Source organism: Mobula birostris, chromosome 11 (genome assembly GCF_030028105.1).
Source record: "Mobula birostris isolate sMobBir1 chromosome 11, sMobBir1.hap1, whole genome shotgun sequence".
In the NCBI taxonomy this organism is placed as follows: Eukaryota; Metazoa; Chordata; class Chondrichthyes; order Myliobatiformes; family Myliobatidae; genus Mobula; species Mobula birostris.
The window spans coordinates 70,752,928-70,768,412 of record NC_092380.1 but is presented as its reverse complement, the minus strand read 5'-3'; the positions used below and the strand labels follow the sequence as shown (position 1 = coordinate 70,768,412).

Sequence of the window (15,485 nt, the reverse complement as noted above, 5' to 3'; positions counted from 1 at the left end):
GCTGTTGGAGAGGCTGTTGGTCTGAGTTGGTGCCGTAGGAGGGGTAGCTGGTTCGAGTCACTGCCCCCTTGGGTCCCAATGCTCTCGGGGATGTTATCAGTTTTGAGATTTATGGATTGGACTGTGATTCATATTGGCCTCTTTCGGTTCTATGTTTTCTTTGTGTTCTCACTCATTCTTTCTTATTGTGGATTAGCAGGCTGGGAGTTTGGGTGATCTGTTAGTTTCTGTGTGAGGGAGGGGTTGGGGGTTTAGGATTTGTGAGTTTTTGTTTCTTTTTCTTTTCCGTGGGGGGGGGGATGTTATTGATGTTTCTCTTTCAACTACTTATTTGGCTTTTGGTATTCTATGGCTATCTGGAGAAGAAAACTTTCAGAGTTGTATTGTGCATACAATCTCCGATAATAAAATGAACCAACCAAAAGAAAACAAACTAGATGTCCGTAAAATGGAAGAGTTGCAGGTGAGGACATTGATGGTGAAGGAAGGAAAGCCCCTTTATTTGAAAAAGGAGGATATCTCAGTTATTCTGGAATGAAAAGCTTCAACCCGAGGGCATATTTGGTGGAGACGGAGGAACTGGAAGAAAGGGATGGCATTTTTGCAAGTGACTGTGGGAAGACGTACGGTCCAGATAGCTGTGAGAGTCAGTAGGACTTACAAAAGATAATTGGTAGATAAACCATTTCCAGAGATGGAGATACGATTGAGGAAAAGGAGAGAGGTGTCAGAAGTGGACTAAGTAAATTTGAGGGCAGAGTCGAAGTTGGAGGCAAAGTTGATGATAGGCCATTTGCTTATCCTCAGGCTAGAAATCTAGCTGATTAAGATACACCTATAATTTTTCATAACTTTTTGCACTATCACCAACAGCACTAATTTTAGTAACATTTGTAACCTTACTATCCATGTCTTGTACATTCACATCCAAATTGTTTATATTTCAGCACTTTCCTCTGGGGCATACCACGAGACACAAGTGCCTAATCTGAGAAGCAAACCTCGTGCAGCATCCTCTGCTTCCTACCATCAAGATACTCCTTTATCTTCCCCTGGATCCCATGTGATCTAACTCTCCAGACTAGTCTGCTTTGAGGGATCATGTCAAAGGCCTTGCAGAAGTCCATGGAACAATATCTACAATTCTATGCTCACCTAACATCTTAGTTACCTCCTCTGAAGATGTTCAAGAGATTTGTTAGACACTGCTTCCTATGCATAATCTAGGCTAACTGTCCTGAATTAGACCCTTGTCTCTCTAAATATCCGTAGCTAATGTTCCTCAGAATCCCCTCTAGCAATTTTCCCACTGCTAATGTCAGACTCATTAGCCTGTCATTTCCTTGCTTGCTTTCTCTACCCTTTTTAAACAATGATACCACATTTGCTACCTCATCATGAATGCTTGCATTTACTCAATTTATGCCCATCCTAATTTTGTATAACTATTAAACCTCCAATCGGTATTTACTACCTCATCATGAATGCCGAGCTACTGAACCTTCTTGAGCAGCTTCCCATACAGGACCTTGTCAAATGTTTTGCTAAAGTCTATGTAGACAACATACACTGCCTTGCCTTCATCCACTTTCCTGGTAACTTCATCGAAAAACTGTAAGATTGGTTCGACATGACCTACCACATATGAAGACAAGCTCAACATTCTTAATTAGTCCATGTCTATCCAAATACTTATACATCCGGTCCCTTAGAATACTTGCCAATAACTGAGGTCATACTCACTTACCACGTAAATCTTTGCTAGGCACTAAGAGTACCATCAGTTATACTGCTGTAGAAATGATCACATTGACTCCAAGTATAATGAAAAATTTATTTGGTATCTATACTTTCATGCATGCATATTGTTACATACAAATCTGTCTACTTCATCTATCTTGGAATTGGAGATTTGCAGGACCACTGTTTTCACGAACCTTAGATTATATTATTTGGTGTCTGCCAAGTGGCAGAATTTATTGCTCAAACAACATCATTAAAATTAGATTATCACACAGTTGTTTGTGAAAGCCTTGTGTGCTGAGTTTATGACAGCTGTAAAACGTCTTTCTGACTTGGGCGGGGGGTAGGTGTCCTCATAGGGATGGAAAAAGTACTATATAAATGCAAAGCCTTTTGTTGCCATTCAAGAAAAATCATGGCTAAATCCTGCTATTTGTTATAGTCAATGTAACCTATTTCTGTATCTTTAAATCAAACTTCTACGAATAGACTGTACAAATACGTATGGTTTGAAAAGGAAAAGGGAAATTAGGTTCCAAAAACTTGTAAAATTTTGTGTGTTGAATAAACCTTTTGATGATGCTTCATTTTGCCTTCATCTCCTATAATTTTGAGCTGGATTGTCCAATCCAGTGACAGTCAGTCAGAATGTTACTGTGTTGACGGAGATGCTTACCATTCATTAAGTCAGCGATTTTCGTACTCCACAGTCACCAAAAAGCCGGTTGTGCTGCGCTGTGCTGCTGGGAATGGAATCTCCTACCTGGGGTTCATCTATTGAAGTAGTTGGCCAAGTGCTGAATCTCTCAAACTGAGAGGGAGCCAGGCCTTTGTCAGGGTCAATGAAAATCTGGCCTCCAGATTGGTGGGGAGAGATGGGTAGTGAGTGAATCTGAGAATTATTATCCACAAAAAATGGATAATATTCCATATTGAAATAATAATGGTGTACAGAACCAGACAACAATCCAGAGTATTTGGGGGCAAATAATTAAATGGTAGCAGAAGCTGATCTTACGAGTTTATTTTTACATGTATTTGTAGCTTTTCTCAAGCTTCTTCTTTCTCCTAGATGATTAAATTTAAAATCCTGGCGGCCTTTCTCAGCTGTGGTATTATTTAGGGCCTGAGCAGACAGGTGAGCATTCCCTCACTGGAAAAATAGTACACTGCTGAGTGATGTCAGTACTTGTGATTTGGTCACAAGAACACCGAAGGACTGCACCATTCAGTCGTTTTGCTGTACTCAGTGAGGGATTTAGCAATTTTGTTGGAGAATACTGAGGAGTGTGTGTTGTGACCACTATTTACCATGAAACGGTGGAGTGTTGTCGGGTTGGGCAAATGGACCCTTCATCTTCTGCAACAACGACAGCAGGTCTTTCAAGAATTACAAGAAAGCCGAATGATATATATAAAATAGCTTTGATTTTTTCCCTTTCTTTAGTTCCACAATAGAAATGCCTATGAAGAAACCTAAACCAAAACACTAAATAGTTCAGAAATTTGACAAAAGATAAAACGTGCATATGCAGACACTGTTGCCCCGATATGCTGGAAAAACATGTTGAATATGTGTATTAATGTTTTGTTAAGAAATCATTTGGTAACTTTTACTGCAATTTCAAAGCCATAAAGATGTCTATAAGTCGCTATCCCATTCAAGCAGTAGTTGGATAGGATTCCTTGTAAAACAAATTACTATGAATATCCTTTAGGTACTGGATAGAAGAGGTGGGTGGGTATTTATCCAGTCCATCACAACATGCAATTGTTGCATCATGAGATGGATGAACAAAGAAAGCCAGGGACTGTCTGGTCGTGTTCATTGCGTCTTCAGTCTGTGGAATTGGTACTCGATGTTTCTGAAGTAAAGAAACAACAATTTATTTCACTTGTATATTCTGTTTTTGTAACCAACTCTACATCTTGTTTTAAAAAGCCAAGGAGAGTTTCAATGGTTTAATGGACTCAAACTTAAGATAATTATGAAATAAACAGTCTTGTAATTCTTTATGAATGAGCCCTGCATATATGAATATAACTCAAGTAAACAATAAAATTTGCATTATCACCCATGACCAAATGTAAGGTATTTATCATTGAACGCTTTATTAAGTTTTTCCCTGTGTAAATGGTTATTTGTGTTTGGGAATACAGTAGGCCAGGAGATATGACGCTTCAACGTACCTTCACCTAAGACTATTGCAACATCCAGTTACTTATGTTGAGAAGCCACATTCCATTGGCTTTTTGGTTCAATTCAATCGTTTTGTCTCAAGGTAATGAATTATTCTGGAAAGTCCTGAGCATCATCGCTCAAAATTATTTCACACACTACACACCTGAGGTCTGGGACACTTCTCTTCCTTTGCTTTTAATATGCCCTTACTTTATGAATGTTGTTTCATTTTCTAGCAAAATATTTCCACATCTTTTTCCAACTTTTCTTTCATTCTACTGCTTGTTTCGTTCAATTTCCCCGAACTTTAATGAGTTTCAAGAAACTATCATCCAACTGTACCTGAAACTCTGACAACAATTTACCTTCAATTGACAGTATTTAATCATGTTTCAGCCAAGTAAAATTCTTCTTGGTTCAGTTGAGTTGTTCCTGGTTTGTCATTATCCTTTTGCTCAATCTTACATAATCAATTATATTTGATACGATCATTATCAACGATACTACATTTTCTCAGTCGTAACCTTGCCAAGTCTTCATTATCCATATCTTATTGTAGACCCGCTCCCTCTCTAGATAAATTTCCTTGACTCTTATTTGAATAGGTTTTCTTGATTTGAAGTTGGGAATCCTGTGAACGGTTTTCATTCCACTATTTTTGATATCATGCTTACATGCATAGTTTTGTTTTTGAAGAGCACATTCTGAAACTGCCACAGTTGTCTGTTATGTCAGTCTTTTTCTTTGGATAACTAACTCAAAACATGATGATAATTGCACATCAATGCTCACAATTAAACAGGTAAGGACAAGAAGCAACCGAATCCCACTTAAAAGAATGAGGTACTGTAAATGACTAGATATCCAGTTTCAATTATGTGGGTTGAGTAAAACATAATTAGCTTTTTAAAAGATCACATTTCCATTTGAAAGCTCGTTGAGGAAGTTCCACAGCTGCTGTTGGACATACACATTTGCATGCTTAAGCAATGCCACTGTTTCAGCATTAGCTACATATCAGGTGGCTAAGGTATTGACTAATTGTCAGTTCCTGACTGGCTATTTTAACCCCAATTAACTGTAAAAACAATAGAGATGAATTATATGATTCAAAACATAGGAATAGTAAAGATCCTGCATTACTGAGTCTGGAACAGGTAATAATATTTAGAGTTAATAATGGGCACATCCAGAAAAAGTTACTTTATTTTCCCAGGTGGCTGAATTTTACTGAACTGCTCACCCTCAATAGCCTTGAGTTTAGTAGGAAAACAATTCTGTTGCTCCCTGTATTTTTATTACTTTGCTACAGAGTCTCTCAGATGTAAAGGAGGTTTTCTACTCTCCCGATGGTATTTTGTGATTTTCAGTATCATTGAAGCCCTTTTTCCATTCTTCACTTTGCCAGATGATTTTGTGACAACCAGAACATTAATTTTCCAATTGAAAATGTTCATTTCAATCTGTGGTCAGGACCTTGGATAAATGGACTGCAGAGCAAATGCATTCTGAGGATCTAAACAATTGTTGTTACCTTCTGCACTAGTTTCAAATTGTGTCAAGCGATCTGATGAATTGTGATGCATTGTACTTCCTGAACAACAAACTCGTAAGGAATTACACTGGTTACCTTTAACAACATATTCTGCTTTGCAACCTTAGCTCCCATTATAATCGATTGTTCTGATTTTGCTGTTTTAATAAGGCTGGATCCCCATTGTTCTCCATTCTTAATTTTCAGGTCAGGCTTCTGTCCGGGAATTATTTTCTTTTTTGATCAGATACTCGCGTTCCTCTTAACAGGCACTTGTGTCCAAGTGGAAAATTCAAGTTGAGGTTTAAAACAAATTTCAAAAAAACCTGACTAGTTAATCTAAAGGGAAAATTTTCAAAGAGTGTCATATGGATAAATTTCTCAATGAAGAGAAAGCGTTTGAAAGTCGATCAATAAAATAAATTACCTAATACTATTGCTAAAATAATATCAATTCTATAATCACTGTAATAAAATGACGGTTGTGTGACTCACTGTGGAAGGCCATCTGTCAGATGTCCACCTCTGCAGAATGTTGGCTATGTTGAAAAGAACTGTATTTGGAATGTAGGGAGCAGTGATGTATTGGCCAGACCTGGAGTTTACCTGGAACACAAACATTCAAACAGGTTAAACAGCAGCAGCATTCACTTTATTTCTTTCCAATTCTGATGACAAATCAGAAATTATAACTTTGTTTATCCCTCCACACATGTTGCCATATCTGATTATTTCTGACATTTTCTGGGGTTTTTTTTGGTTTAATTTTTCCTGTTTACATATAGAGTCTTTGAATTATAGAAAAGTACAGCACAGAAGCAGGCCTATTGGCCCATCTAGTCTGTGCCGGAAGCATTTAAACTGTCTACTCCCTTCGACCTGTACCTGGACCATAGCCGTCCATACCCCTACTATTCATGTACCTATCCAAACTTCTTTTAAATGTTAAAATCGAGCTCGCATGCACCACTTGTGCTGGCAACTCATTCCACACTCTCACAACCCCTCATGTTCTCCTTAAACCATGTCCTCTGGTTGTAGTCCCACCCAAACTCAGGGGAAAGGGCCTACTTGTATTCACCTTTCCTCTGCCCCTCATAACTTTGTATATCTCTATGAAATCTCCTCTCAGTCTTCTACATTCTAAAGAATAGAGTCCTTCTCAATCTTCCCTTATAATTCAGGTCATCCACACCCAGTAGCATCCTTGTAAGTTTTCTCTGCACTCCTTCAACCTTGTTTAGATCTTTCCTGTAGGTAGGTGACCAAAGCTGCACACAATACTACAAACTAGGCCTCAGCAATGTCTTATACAGCTTCAACATAACATCCCATCTCCGGTACTCAATACTTTGATTTTTGAAGGCCAATGTACCAAAAGCTTTCTTTATGATCCTATCTTCCTGTGATGCCACTTTCAATAAATTATGGACCTGTATTCCCAGATCCCTTTGTTCTACCACACTCCTCAGTGCCCTACCGTTCACTGTGTAAGACCTACCCTGTTGGTCCTACTGAAGTGCAAAACCTCACACTTGTTGGCATTAAATTCCACCTGCCATTTTTCAGCCTACTTTCCCAGTTGATGCAAATCCCCCTGCAAGCCATAATAGCCTTCCTTGCTTCCCACTACACCCTCACTCTTGGTGTCAGCCGCAAATTTGCTGATCCAGTTAACGGCTCATCATTGTGATCGTTGCAAGAGTTGACAAATGACAAAGGACCTAGTTTCAATCCCTGTGGCACACCACTAGTCACAGGCCTCCAGTCAGAGAGGCAATCATCTACTACCACTCCACTGGCTTTGTTGGAGAAGCAATGTCTAGGCTAATTTACTACCTCATCTTGAATGCCAAGTGACTGAACCTTCTTGACCAAGTTGCTATGGAGAATTTTGTCAAATGCCTTGCTAAAATCCATGTAGACAACATCCACCACATTGCCTTCATCCACTTTCCCGATAAGTTCCTCAAAAAAAATCTATAAGATTGGTTAGATATGACCTATGATACACAAAGCCATGCTGTCAATTTTTAATCAGTCCATGTCTACCCAAATACTTATAAAATGCCTTTCAATAACTTTCCCACAACTGATGTCAGACTCAATGGCCTATAATTTCTTGGTTTATGTTTAGAGAATTTCTTAAACAGTGGTACAACATTGGCTATCCTCCAATCCTTTGGTACCTCTCTTGTCACTCAGGGTATTTTAAATATCCCTGCTAGGGCCCCTGCAACCTCTGCACTTGCCTCCTATAGAGGCTGAGGGAACATCTTGTCAGGCCCAGGGAATTTATCCACCCTGATTTGCCTCAGGACAGCAAATATCTCCTCTTTTGTAATCTCTATAGCAGGGGTCCCCAACCTTTTCTGCACCGCGGACCGGTTTAATATTGACAATATTCTTGCGGACTGGCCGACCGGTGGAGGGGGGAGGTGTTCAAGTAGGGTTAAACTCACCTCAACATGTCTTTTACAGTTAGGGTTGCCAACTTTCTCACTCCCAAATAAGGGACAAAAGTAGCAGTCAAATCCCGGGACATTTTACCCCAGGAAAGACTACCATGACCATGAAGCCTTCTGCGGGCACCTGTGTGTGCATGCGTGACATGCGCATGAACGTACGTGCCAATTTTTTCCCCACAAATCAGTTTTGCCTTCATCTTCCCGACTATACTGTACATACATTTCTACTTTATATAGGCTGTGTATTTATCATATCATTCCTGCTTTTACTATATGTTAGTGTTATTTATTTTTGGTTTTATGTGTTATTTGGTATGACTTGTTAGGTTATTTTTTGGGTCTGGGAATGCTCAAAAAATTTCCCACTATAAATTAATGGTAATTGCTTCTTTGCTTCATGCCATTTCGGCACGGAATGTTTCATAGGAACGCTCTACCTTAGCAGGGGAAATACGGGACAAGGGCGGTCCTGTATGGGACAAACCAATTTAGCCCAATACACGGGATGTCCCGGCAAATATGGGACAGTTGGCAACCCTATGTTCAAGTTCAACAGTGCGTGACAGGGAATGAGGAAAGGTGCAGCTGACTCATATCGTTTCCTCACGGCCCGGTAGCACATGCTTTGCGCCCGGTACTAGCCCGCGGCCCAGTGGTTGGGGACCACTGCTCTATACGGTCCATCCATGAAGTTGGTGCTGCTTTGCCTCACTTCTATAGACTCTGTGACCGTCCCCTGCATAAATACAGATGCAAAAAATTCATTTAATATCTCCCCCATCTGATTTGGCTGCGCACATGGATTACCATTTTGATATTCTAGAGGACCAATTTTGACCCTTGCAATCCTTTTGTTCTTAACATACCTGTAGAATCCCTTAGGATTCTTCTTCATCATGTTTGCCAGGGCAACCTCATCCCTTCTTTCAGCCTTCTGGATTTCTTTCTCCTCATTTCCTCCTACCTGCCTGTACCTGTTATGCACCTTGTTTCTCTGAACCAGAGCCTTAATATATCTTTGAAACCAAGGTTCCCTACACCTTGTTATCTTTATCTTTTATTCTGACAGGCTCATACAAGATTTGTACTCTCAAAGTTTCACTTCTGTAGGTCTCCGACTTACCAAATACACCTTTGACATCCACATTTGCCAGATCATTTCTGATACCATCAAAATTGGCCTTTCTCCAATTCATTAATCTCAACGTGCGGACCAGACCTATCTTCTTCCATATTTACTTTGAAACTAATAGCACTATAATCATTCTGTTACTTGACCTGTCTCATTCCCTAATAGCAGATCCAGTATTGCACTCTCCCTTGTTGGGACTTCTGTGTATTGGTTAAGGAAACTTTCCCGAAAACATTTGACAAACTCTAGTCCTTTTACAGGATGGGAGTCCTAGTCAATATGTGGAAAGTTAAAATCACCCACTATAACAACCTTATGTACCTTGCAACAGTCTGCAATCTCTCTACAAATTTGTTCCTCTAAATCCCTTGGACTGTTGGGCTGTCTGTAGTATAGCCTCATTAATGTGATCATACCTTTCTGATTTTTCATTTCCACCATAGTGCCTCACTGGACAAGTTCTCCAGTCTGAACTGATGGAGCACTGCCATATCTATGGAAAAGAGTACAGTTAACATTTCAGGCCAAGACCCTTCATCAGGACTGGCTGAAGGGTCTCGGCTGAAACATCAACTCTTTACTCTTTTCCATAGTTGCTGCCTGGCCTGTTGAGTTCTCCAGCATTTTGTGTGTGTTGCTTGGATTTCCGGCTTCTGCAGATAATCTCTTGTTTCTGAGAGCACCACCGTGACTTTTTCCCTGACTCGTAATGCCTCCCCTCTTCCTTTAATCCCTCCCACTCTGTCATATCTAAAACAACAGAACCCCATAATATTGAGCTACCGTTCCTGCCCATCATGCAATCAAGTCTCACTAACGGCTACAATATCATAATTCCAGGTGTTGATCCATGCCCTGAGCTCCTCCACCTTTCCTGTGATAGTTATTGTATTGAAATGTATGCAGCTCAGGACACTAGTCGCACCATGCTCAACCTTTGGACTCCTGACTTTGTCTGAGATCTTACAAACATCTTACTGCACAACCTCTCCACTAGTTGTTCTGGTACTCTGGTTCCCATCCCCCTGCAACCCTAGTTTAAACCCCACCGTGCAGCACTAGCAAACCCTCCTGCAATGATACTAGTCCCCTTCCGGTTCAGGTGTAGACAGTCTCTTCTGTGCAGGTCCCATGCTTCCTGAAAAAGAGCCCAATGATCCAAAAATCTTTTGCCCTGCCTCCCACACCAACTCCTTAGGTACATGTTAAACTGTATGATCTTCCTAGTTCTGGCCTTATTAGCACGTGGCACAGGTAGCAATTCTGAGATCACAACCCTGGAGGTCCTGCCCTTTAACTTAGCATGTAGCTTCCTTTGCAGAACCTCTTCACTCATCCTACCCATGTCATTGGCACCTACACAGACCACAATGTCTGGCTGTTCACCCTCCCACTTAAGAATGCTAAGGACTCAATCTGAGATGTTCTGGACCCTGGCACCCTGGAGGCAGCATACCATCCGGCAATCTCGTTCTTGTCCACAGAACCTCCTTTCTTTTCCCCTGACTAATGAATTCCCCATCACCACAGTTCGACTCTTCTCTCCCTTCCGTCCTGAGTCACAGAGATAGACTCTGTGCCAGAGACCAGAATGCTACAACTTTCTTCTGCTAGGTCAGGGGTCCCCAACCTTTTTTGCACCACGGACCGGTTTAATATTGACAATATTCTTGCGGACTGGCCGACGGGGTGATAAGTCAACTATAAGTCACTTATAAGTGGCAAATACACTCAATTTTGTTTCTAAAAGGGTTTATCAAACGAATTTAATATTAAACACACAGCGCATATTTTCCCTGCATGAATATAGTGATAAGTCAATTATAAGTCACTTATAGGTCAATAGCATCATAACATTTTAAGTAATGTTTGGATATTAAACACACAGCACATATTTTCCTCGTATGAACATATAAAATCATTGCAACACACCAATATCACTGGGAAGAGGTGCAGTCGACATTTCAGGCTGAGACTCTTCGTCAGGACTAACTGAAGGAAGAGTGAGTAAGAGATTTGAAAGTTGGAGGGGGAGGGGGAGATCCAAAATGATAGGAGAAGACAGGAGGGGGAGGGATGGAGCCAAGAGCTGGACAGGTGATTGGCAAAAGGGATATGAGAGGATCATGGGACAGGAGGTCTGGGAAGAAACACAAGGGGGGGGGGAACCCAGAGGATGGGCAAGGGGTATTCTTTCTCTCACTCTCCTTTTTCTCCCTCTGTCCCTCTGAATATACCCCTTGCCCATCCTCTGGGTTCCCCCCCCCCCCCGTCTTTCTTCCCGGACCTCCTGTCCCATGATCTTCTCGTATCCCTTTTGCCAATCACCTGTCCAGCTCTTGGCTCCATCCCTCCCCCTCCTGTCTTCTTCTATCATTTTGGATCTCCCCCTCCCCCTCCAACTTTCAAATCTCTTACTAGCTCTTCTTTCAGTTAGTCCTGACAAAGGGTCTCGGCCTGAAACGTCGACTGCACCTCTTCCTAGAGATGCTGCCTGGCCTGCTGCGTTCACCAGCAACTTTGATGTGTGTTGCTTGAATTTCCAGCATCTGCAGAATTCCTATTGTTTGCACCAATATCGCTGAATCAGTGGGAGCCCTGGTCTTGTTTTCCTGCAACAAGACGGTCCCATCGAGGGGTGATGGGAGACAGCGATACTCGAAGGGGGTTCCTATGTCCAGTCTATTCCACAATTTAGTTTTCATTGCATTCATTGCAGAAAACTCCGCTTCGCAGAGATATGATGTTGGATATGGAAGCAACGTTTTCAGTGCTTTTGTGGCTATCTGAGCTCTCCGACACTGAGTACTGAGTGCCATCACTATCCGAACGATTCGACCTCCTTCTCAGTCGCCAACAGCAGGCAAAGCCGGGAATTTTGAGGCCTACCCTCCGAAAGATTCTTCCCACACTGACATAGATGATTCACTGCGAACATTCACAAATGGATCACGGACCCATTCCTTTGCACGTCTTGGGTCATTTGTGGTGGGGAAATAACGCTCAAATTCTGTCGACAGCGAAGATAGATGATCGTGCACCAGCTGTGAGATGCACACTAGCTCATCCCCCGCAACCCCGCCGCCCCCACCAACAGTATTCAAAGTGGTACACCTGTTGTTGAGGGGGGTGGTCACAGGGTTACTCTGTACTAGCTCTTTAACCCCTTTCCCCTTCCTGACTGTCACCTTGTTTCCTGTGCCCTGCACCTTGGGCGTAACTACCTCTCTATGTGTCCCATCTATCACCCCCCCCAGCCTCCTAAATGATCCGGACTTCATCCAGTTCCAGCTCCAACTCCTTATTGCGGACTGTTAGAAGCTGCAGCTGAATGTAATTTTCACGAGTGTAGTTGTCAGAGATACTGGAGGACTCCCTGCCTTCCCACATCCTGCAAGAGGAGCATTCAGCTATCCTGCCTGGCATCTCTACTGTCCTGAATGAGCAAATATAAAGAACAAAGAACAATAAACTGGGGGGGGGGGAGGGGGAACTCTACCCAGCCTTTACTTTGCTTTCTCTGACTGAAGCCTCAAGGACCTAAAGCCTCAAAACCAATCCACTCCTACAATGGTCACTTTGCTTCCCCTGCTTTGCTTTAATATGCTCTTGCAAATCAATCCCAAATGCTGACTGGTCAAAGCTCCAAAAAACAGCCATAAGTGACTGTCTTTATATACTTGATCAGCAAACCTTAGTGGATTACGTTGTCTCAAGCTTCTGATCCCACAGATTGGTCACTGGTCAAAGCTAAGTGTGCCTCAGTGTAACCAGGTTTTTTTTTGTCAAAATGTATATTAGGAAATATAATATTTGGAGAAGAAAATTAAATTTATTGCTGAATAAGGGTATTTACTATCATATCACAAATAATGAGACACTAACATAATCAGTGCAGGAAATAACCATTCCAATGATCTTTTATGTGTCTTCCATTTCTTTAAATTTTGGGGAAAATTTAAAACTCTTGCTTACTGCCAAAACTCCAGTTTAGTTACCTTAACCTATTAATTGTGATAATTTTCACTGTCATTGGTAGGATTGGAATTCCCAAAAATAAAGTTTGTCAAGATGTTGCCCGTGTGCTCCCCTGTTGCTCGGACATGTTGAGTGAATGATGCTGAAGACAGTGAAAGGCTTATCCTATTGCATGTCTACATGCTGGTACATTAAGGGGATTTAAGAAACTCTTCAATTGGCACATGAATGATAGAAAAATGATCTTTGTAGAAGGGAAGGGTTAGATTGATCTTAGAGAGGGCCAAAAGGTCGGTACATCATTGTAGGCCAAAGGGTCTTATTGTGTTGTAATATTCTATGTTCCACTTCTTTTGTCCTTGACCTTAAAACACTTGTTGATTCACACTCACAGTAAGTTCAACACAACAACACAAATAAATGCCCTGGAGTTCGAAAGCCACCTACCTCTTCAGTGTAATGTATGGTGAGAGAAAGACTTAACAGCTTCTCTTGTAGGGCCCTAACCTGCAAGCCAGAACGAATATGGTGGCTCCTGATCTACTTCGGCCCTTCCTATGGTTGCATGTTTTCTAGATTAGGTGTCAAAGTCTGTGAACATGTTTGCACTTTGGAGATGACTTTGTAACCTGGCTAATTAAACCCAGATATGTAATGTTAGAAAGCTCCTCCTGCAGAGGGCTGAATACGAGGTTTACCAATTTTTTTTTGATAAAAGAAGTATTTGGGAAAAAGACGCTATGCGAGAGCGGTGCATGGCTGACATAGGGTGGACAAGGAGATGCGCAGCAAAGATTAGAAGCTGAAGGCATGAACCGTTAGGAATGGAGTTAGTAGTGAGTATCTTTACTACTTTATTGAAGCTACAGCTATAACATGCAGCAGCTATAATGAGACAATATTGGCAGAGGCAAGTGTCCAAAATCCCTACCGTGTAGATGGGGATCAGCTCTGTAAAATCATACCAAGGGATTTGGTCAAGTTTTTGTACAAGTTTGTGAATTGATTTGCCATGGATGATAAACTATTTCGTTCCAATGAACCAAGAAAGAAGATGGCGAGCCACACAAGATTCCACGAACCAGTGCGGGGTGAATGTGTAATGACACAGAGGATTTAATACAGTTGGATGTATAAGTTTATTTTCATTCAAAGAATCCGAATTTGATTTTCTGCAAGAACTGATTATTTTTGCAAAGACTTTGATATGTTAATGAATGAGATTTACTTTGTTTAAAAGTTGTGATGTTGGAGAATTGTGAAAAGAGTTAAACTATGTATATATAACTTTTGAATTTGAATTTAAACTTGTAGATATACTGCCTGGAACTGAAACTGAAGTTAACTCTAATACCTAAGAATAGCAATTATATTTAGGTTTCTAACTAACTAGGGATAAGTAAAATGGAAAGTTTAGTCTGTAAACTTTTAAATAACACTAGATCTAATTAGTTAGAGAGATTAGAGTAATAAAGGAATCTCTCTGCTTCCATCCAGGGGGTCAGCATGGACATGGTGGAGGATTACAAATATCTGGGGATACAAATTGATAATAAACTGGACTGGTCAAAGAACACTGAGGCTGTCTACAAGAAGGGTCAGAGCCGTCTCTATTTCCTGAGGAGACTGAGGTCCTTTAACATCTGCTGGATGATGCTGAGGATGTTCTACGAGTCTGTGGTGGCCAGTGCTATCATGTTTGCTGTTGTGTGCTGGGGCAGCAGGCTGAGGGTAGCAGACACCAACAGAATCAACAAACTTATTCGTAAGGCCAGTGATGTTGTGGGGATGGAAATGGACTCTCTCACGGTGGTGTCTGAAAAGAGGATGCTGTCTAAGTTGCATGCTATCTTGGACAATGTCTCCCATCCACTACATAATGGTGGGCACAGGAGTACATTCAGCCAGAGACTCATTCCTCCGAGATGCAACACTGAGCGTCATAGGAAGTCATTCCTGCCTGTGGCCATCAAACTTTACAACTCCTCCCTTGGAGGGTCAGACACCCTGTGCCGATAGGCTGGTCCTGGACTTATTTCATAATTTACTGGCATAATTTACATATTACTATTTAACTATTTATGGTTCTATGACTATTTATTATTTATGTGCAACTGTAACAAAAACCAATTTCCCCCGGGATCAATAAAGTATGACTATGACTAAGTAAAAAGGAATTTGTTTTGGGTTGGTATCCATGATTTGGAACCTAAACAGAATGTTTGAATTTTGAATTGTTCCTGCTCCTGTAAATATTTTGGACATATTGTTTTTTTTTCTTATAAACAAAACTTACCTCCAGAATTGTGTGGTTTCTATTCACTGCCTCCTTCCAATACCTAGAATCTTCTGATGGCGGATTAGCACCTAGTGTAGTACTGTGTAGTCTGATTTTCTCAAAGAGTGTGGTGACTAGTCACACGCAATAAGACGGGTGCTACACAGGTG

General features: G+C 41.1%; 1 protein-coding gene across 1 annotated transcript in view; it reads right to left on the bottom strand.

The window, feature by feature from the left end:
- Positions 1–1,820: 1,820 nt before the first annotated feature.
- Positions 1,821–15,485, bottom strand: part of LOC140205526 (uncharacterized) — a 63,250-nt gene continuing 49,585 nt past the window's right edge. Inside the window, exons 7-8 of the mRNA XM_072273148.1 lie at positions 5,955–6,065; positions 1,821–3,608 (exon numbers count right to left, since the gene is read on the bottom strand). Of these exons, the coding sequence (XP_072129249.1) occupies positions 3,405–3,608; positions 5,955–6,065 (315 nt within the window). The 3' untranslated portion in view covers positions 1,821–3,404. The remainder of the gene's footprint in view (positions 3,609–5,954; positions 6,066–15,485) is intronic.